The following is a 6,707-nucleotide window of genomic DNA, read 5'->3' on the forward strand; positions in this document are numbered from 1 at the left end:
AAATGACATGTTCCGTTTTGATAGAATCTTACCATCAAGGTGTGTCCGAGCGACACAAATGAAGAAGACACGGAGCTTTTAAGGATCCGATTAGCCTTTTTAACATCAAATGGAAGGCGCTTTTTTTGGCAGCTATAGAAAGTTAAGCAAAGCCTTGAAAACTTCTTCATTTGTGTCGTTTGGAGTGCCGCGACACAAAAAAGTTTGGACAACACTGCTATAGACATAACCGATTAAAGAAGAATTTAACAGAAATTATGTTGAAAATTCAATCAACCTTGAATAAGCAAGCATCAAAATCATTGCCGTAAGTCAACATAATGTGATAAAAATTTTATTGGAAAAAAAATTCTTGTAAAATGAGATTAAAATAGCAATTTACGAGAATTGGTGTTAAAAGGATGTTCTTCATATCAAAGCGTTTGCATAATCGAATATGTAATACTCTCAGCTATAAAAAGTACGTGAACCTTCGGAACAAAGTGAGTTAAACTTTTCTTTATTAATAAACTTCTAAAAAGTTAAACTTTTCTTTATTAATAAACTTCTAAAAAGGGTTGAAAGGATTTTTTTTTTCTAAAGCATTTTAATAAAAATAAAAGAACTCTCTCAGGTTCTGTTTTAAAAAGCATACATTAATATTACAACCACAATTTCCATATGAATAAAGAACAAAAGTTAAATGAAAAATGGTTGGGAAGGAAACACAACTGAGAACATTAAAGCGCTCGTTTTACTTCATTTGTTAAGAATTGTTAATCCTTAAGAAATTAAACTTTTGAATAAACAATTTCCCCACGTGATGATGAAAGCACTCGTGTTGAATCATATGGAACTTCTGTTATTTAAGTTTTTGCATTAGCAAATTGTAATTTAACTTTTTGTTGACTTTTGGTTTGTAATTTATCACATAGACTTAAAAACGTTTGGTTTGCTGGATGTTACATAATATCCATCAGGGGAGGTCTTTAATCATTATAAATTTTCAAAAAAGTATGAAAAAGAATTGAAAATGTAAGACAAAAAAAGTTGGAAAATTTGAGACTTGAACTCATGATCGGCTTGGAATTTTTGAAGAAAAAAATTTTAATGACTACGTAAAAATTACGTACGTAAAATGCACGTAATACGTAAGCTTGAAATAAAAATTAATTAATTTTAGCATAACTAAGCTATTTTATGATTCACAAATGCTTGAATATTGTATTGTCATCGAGAATACACATCCATAAAAAATTTCGGCTCGATTGGAGCAGTAGAAGTGGTCGAAAATTCAATCGTTCAAGTTAAGAAAAACGATGTAAAATAACTTTTATTTTGTGCTGTGAAATTGGTTTGAAAGTTGAGACCACCCATGAATTACAAACATGCAGTTTTGAAGCAACCTTTTATTCTTCGTGGAACACCTTGGTAATAAACCTCGATTGAAATTGCACACGGTAAAATGTTCATGACATTTCCTAAAATTATTGACAGCACACCAGTGAGCCAAAGCACATAAATTGCCCACTATTGGTCCAAACCGTCCTTCTTGGAAAATTTTCCTCAATTTGTTATGGCTTTTCGTGTGAAAACTCTCAACACCCTGCTAAATTTTTGCAATCCATTCCAAAAATATTCAATTCTTCCATCCCGTCCCCTCATGAAATTTCTATCACTGCCCTTGATATATATCAACGAATTGTTCGAAAGTCTGAGAATATTTTCCCATTACAGTTGGGGATTATGCGATTAAATATTATTAAACTTTCATTTACTCTATACCTAATTCCAAAAACTACAATAGAATCAAAACTTTCTCATCACGTATTATCACAAATTTCTGTACTGTGTCACATAATACAACATTAAAGTTCGTTTATCACTGTATTCTGTGACATTAAAGCTTGAAATATCGTCAGCTGAGAGAAAATTCAATTTTTTTCCTCAAATTGAGAAAAATTCAATTGCTACATCGTTAAACATCTTGATAATCAGAAGCAACAGAACGAGAAAAGAAATAAAAAATTTCCATTAGCTGAAGGATTCTTAATAAATCAACAAGATTATTGCATTTCAGTGATACTGCTGTGGAGTGTGAAACATAAAGGAAAGGCAGAATAATATAATCTTTAACACAAATCACAAACTTACCTCTAAATTGCCATAAAGCATTGTAGCTATGGAGGCTATTTACGAGCTTTATCTTACAACTTTAAGAAAGTTCAACTTGGTTCAACATTTTTTTGTTAACAAGGGATGGACATTAAATGAAAATTAAGATGTCATCTTACAATTGACATACAAAGCTCCACCAGGGCATGCATATTTTTCTGTCACCGAAATTAAGTCTGATTTAATTGAATAGAAATTGTGACTTGAAGATTTTGACAGTGCTTGAGCGTTTTACAGCTAAGGATTGCCTAACAAGTGGAAGGAATCCAGTTCTGATTCTTTGCTTATGATGACGTGGCTGCATGCAGCCTTCAGATGAAGCCTGAGAGTCATGTTTCCAATAAATATGGTTCAATACAAATGATCCTTCCGACTCTCGAACCCAAGATCTCACCACAGCGTCGTAATAGCAATGTTTAGGTTTAGGTATAACTGGTTAAGAAGTTCATTCCACCATCAAATCACTTCAACTCACTTTAATCAGGATATCTGTCAAAATAAGAACTTTCAATCACATTAAGTTATTTACTAGAGATATGCTTTCAGGCAATATCTGCATACAATATCGTTCGTTGACAGAATCCAAAAATCACTTCTTTCCCTTGAGGGCAATTTAAAATACTTTTCCACAGAATCTGTTGTTTTGCACAGTTTGTTTACATCATTTGTAATCATGATTATGGTAAATCAAACTGACTTTCTCCATCAACAATTAAATTGTGTCGATCTGTATTGTTTCAGTTATTAGATTAATTAAAAATAAAATGTTTATTGCATGACATTTTATTTATTTTTATCTTCATTACTCCTGAATAACTGAGATGCAACAAATTAAATGTGATGTTTTCAATCCAGGAAGTGAATAATCAAGTGTTGTATAGTGAAAAATACTCATTATTTTTCTACTGAATAATTAAGATAAGAATGCAGATTTTTAAAAGCATATTCTAGCAAATTGCAGCATTTGCTTGAAAATTAGATTAGTTCAAGTTCCAATCTCTTTAATGATACCCGGGACAGAACACTTAATTTCACTGCTAATTGCAAGAAGTGCTTGAATGCTGTCTGAATTATCAACCTGAATAGCTTCTGTAACGTTCATATCCAATTGGATTTTTTGAAAAGCAAAAATTGCGCTACAATTGGAATATAAGCGTCACCATGGAGACATAAAAAGACATTAACAAAACATTGGATAATGTTAAAATATATTTTATGTTTTTAGTGCATTGAAAAATTATTCAAAATGTTTATAAATATGAAAACTCTAATCAATAATTGTGTAGAGTGTGAAAATGAAATCAGAATTGCTTAAGATTTCAATATCACCAGGTGTAAAATTTGTGAGACAATAAACTCCATAAATGTATAAAGTGAGAAAAATGGTGTTCGGAAAAATGTTTATGAAAATTCTTAGTAAAGACAAGAAGTCGAAGCAAATCAGTATTCTAATTGTAGGTCTTAATAATAGTGGGAAATCGACAATTGTCAATTATTTTAAGAATAAAGATGACCGAAAATTTATTTCCGTACCAACGATTGGATTTAATGTTGAACATTTTGAAAGCAAGTTTTCCATTTCAATTGAGCAGTTTTCATTGTTATTCTTAAAATAAATCTATATCTTCCATTCGAACAGACCAAGGAGTTTCGTTTACTGCTTTTGACTTTTCGGGACAAGGAAGATATCGTAACTTATGGGAACATCATTTTAAAACGTGCCATGGTATTGTATTCGTGATTGATTCATCTGATAGAATGCGCTTAGGTATGGAAATTTTGTGCTGAAAACATCAGTAATTAACATAACTATTGTTTAAAATTAGATTTATGTATGGTAATTCATTCTCAAATACTAACTTCCAATGCAATCAAGGCTCTTATAATTTATTCATTCTTGATACTTATCGTCGTAAGAAATCGATACATTTAAGCATTAAATTCAAATGAATTGATTTTCTAATGAAACATTATTTGATTCCAATCTTTAGTTTGTTTAAACTTTTATGGCACATGCGATAATACTATAAATACACATTTTCATTATTTTATAGTTGTCGTGAAAGATGAACTTGAATTGTTGCTCCAGCATCCCGATATTAAGCGTCGTCGTGTTCCAATTTTATTGTTTGCAAATAAAATGGATTGCATTGATGCATTATCATCTGTTAAAATTGCGGGTAATGAAAATTTCATCGTGATATTAATGAATTTTAGATGAATTATTCTGCAAATTTCTTGTTTATGACAATATTGAGTTGATGTTATTCTTCCTGTGCATTAATTTGTTATTACTCTAAGGCTATGGGGTCATTTGCTTATGATGTCCAATAGAAGGGAGCGGATTGTTTGGATTTTAAGCCCTAGCCTCCAACATACGCCCCTCCCTGCAGTAAAGGATGAACATCATATTTGAATAATCCATACATACAATAATCTCACTTTATTTCCCTCTTTATATGCATAGGAAAATGTTGAGGTTTTGTTTAGCATGCTCAACATTCATTCATTAATACTTCAATCTTATGATCAGAAGTGCTATACTTTACTGATTCTTCTAGAATTTTCAATGAAATATTTTTAGAAACACATTATAGAATTTATGTACTTCTACTGCTTTCATTTCTATCATTTTAGCCGGATTAAATCTTGAAAAGATTGAAAATAAACCATGGCAAATATGCTCGTCTAACGCATTAACAGGTGAAGGACTGTACAATGGTGTCCAATGGTTAACAACACAAATCCATGAATGTCACCAGGAAAAAGAAGTTCATGATTAAATTGATTAATTATATTATTGCATGCTTAGTTTCCAAATGATTAACTTTACTTAATGTTACTGAAGGATGAGCAGTAATTATATTTAATTGAAATTATTTTTAATCCAGTTATCAACACAGTATAATGAGCGACATAAAATTTTCATTAGGAATCACAATTTAATTCGCAACAAGTAATAATAATGCCATGATTTACATATTTATTGATTTTGTGTCTGTTCCTATGTATGTGGGGTCCTTCATTTATTACGTCACTCAAAAAAATAAGTTTTTCTTATCTCACTTCTCTCTATCTCTTCTTCGTTATCACAGCTGTTACAAAATCGGGAACCTTTATTTCCTTATTAACAGGAAAACGTAATGAGTGAATGATCCCTACATCCAGGGACGTAGCCTGAAGGGAGTTTTTTTGAGAGAAGATTTGAAAATTGATATAAAACGCCAATACTTCGGAATTGGCACTCAAAATCCTCTCCTGGATACACCCCTGCCTACATAATTTTATCGTTTATAGAAGAAGCAAAAAACCTATCAAAGCTGTAAACTCAATAAAAAGATTAAATTATACAAAGTTTCGACAGATGTTTCAATTCATCTACATGTTTTACTATTAATGCTTAACTATTTCGTCGATTCCTTCATATCGTTTAACATATATTTTATATGTAAGAATATATTTGCATAAATGGTATACCAAAAATTATATATAAACATAAATAAATTCAATATCGTTACCCTTAAGGGCATAAGCAATTTCGAAGAAAACGAATTTCCAGCAGAGAAATGGCAATAAATATGAAGAAAATGGAAAGTCATTTTACAAGGCAAAATGTTTCATCACAAATGATAAGGATGAGAATATTACAATGTAAATTTTCTCTTTTTTTTTGCCATCACCTATGCGTGTACCCTCAAAAAACTTTTCATGTCTTTTTTTACAATTTTACAGCTAAATATGTGACTATTGCCAAATTAAATTGATTTCCTGGGAATACACGTAAAATGGAAAAAAGGTGATAAAAAATGCTTTAAGATATTTTCCATACAATTTAAATGAAAATAGAGCTTATTTGAAATTCTCGTATACTCCTACTTATTGAATTCGCTCCATTTATTTCTTTAATTTGATACAAAGTAGGATAAATTGGATTTTCCTTTGACATTATTTAAGACATTCTTACAAAAATGTATGTATGGCTTTTGACATTCTTCACTTAATACTTTAAATTTTTTTTCGGGTATCAATAAAATAAGAAATACGATTTGAAAATTCAATTTTCTTTGACACGTCCATGATTTATGCATAAAGCAATATTCGTCAATTTGCTTCACCATAAAACAATATATTTAAATTTAAAGAAGGGAATGAACGAAAATTGAAAAAAATAATGTAAAAGTCTGTCTCATTCAGTAACAGCATTTTTCACGTGTTGAATTTTATCTCGTATTAATATTAAATTGGATGTCGATTCAGTACCTAAAAATCCCATTATTTAACCTTTATGTGTAGATCATATTGTTCAAAATTCTTCGATTGTTTTAATTTTTTTTTTTAGGAAAATAAATCGAAAACTCTCAATCACAAGGAGGATCCTTCATTTCGGACATGTACGAAATCAATTAAGTACTTTAAGTTGCTAGGTTACAATACATCAATTGATTTAGATTTTTTTCATTGATGAACAATATTTTGACATGTTCTAAAATAAATAAGGTTTCATGGAGTAAATTAAGTGATTAATTTGGATTGTAAGATTGAAGGAATGATGA

General features: G+C 30.2%; 1 protein-coding gene across 1 annotated transcript; it reads left to right on the top strand.

Annotated features, from left to right (window-relative positions):
- The first annotated feature begins 3,441 nt into the window (after positions 1-3,441).
- Positions 3,442-5,195, top strand: Arl6 (ADP ribosylation factor-like 6). The gene is made up of 4 exons (XM_070637458.1): positions 3,442-3,720; positions 3,794-3,922; positions 4,209-4,334; positions 4,792-5,195. Exons 1-4 carry the CDS (start codon positions 3,519-3,521, stop codon positions 4,935-4,937), a joined length of 603 nt encoding a protein of 200 aa, XP_070493559.1. The 5' UTR covers positions 3,442-3,518; the 3' UTR covers positions 4,938-5,195.
- The last annotated feature ends 1,512 nt before the right edge of the window (positions 5,196-6,707 follow it).

Source organism: Chironomus tepperi, unplaced genomic scaffold (genome assembly GCF_022539635.2).
Source record: "Chironomus tepperi strain 1889 unplaced genomic scaffold, CSIRO-AGI_Ctep_v1 contig_161, whole genome shotgun sequence".
Lineage (NCBI taxonomy): Eukaryota > Metazoa > Arthropoda > Insecta > Diptera > Chironomidae > Chironomus > Chironomus tepperi.

Excerpts from the sequence above, each read along its gene's own strand:
- Arl6 (XM_070637458.1), top strand. The coding sequence starts at position 3,519 with ATGTATAAAGTGAGAAAAATGGTGTTCGGAAAAATGTTTATGAAAATT. Across the intron at positions 3,721-3,793 it reads TAATGTTGAACATTTTGAAA|ACCAAGGAGTTTCGTTTACT; the intron begins GCAAGTTTTCCA and ends CCATTCGAACAG. Across the intron at positions 3,923-4,208 it reads ATCTGATAGAATGCGCTTAG|TTGTCGTGAAAGATGAACTT; the intron begins GTATGGAAATTT and ends ATTATTTTATAG.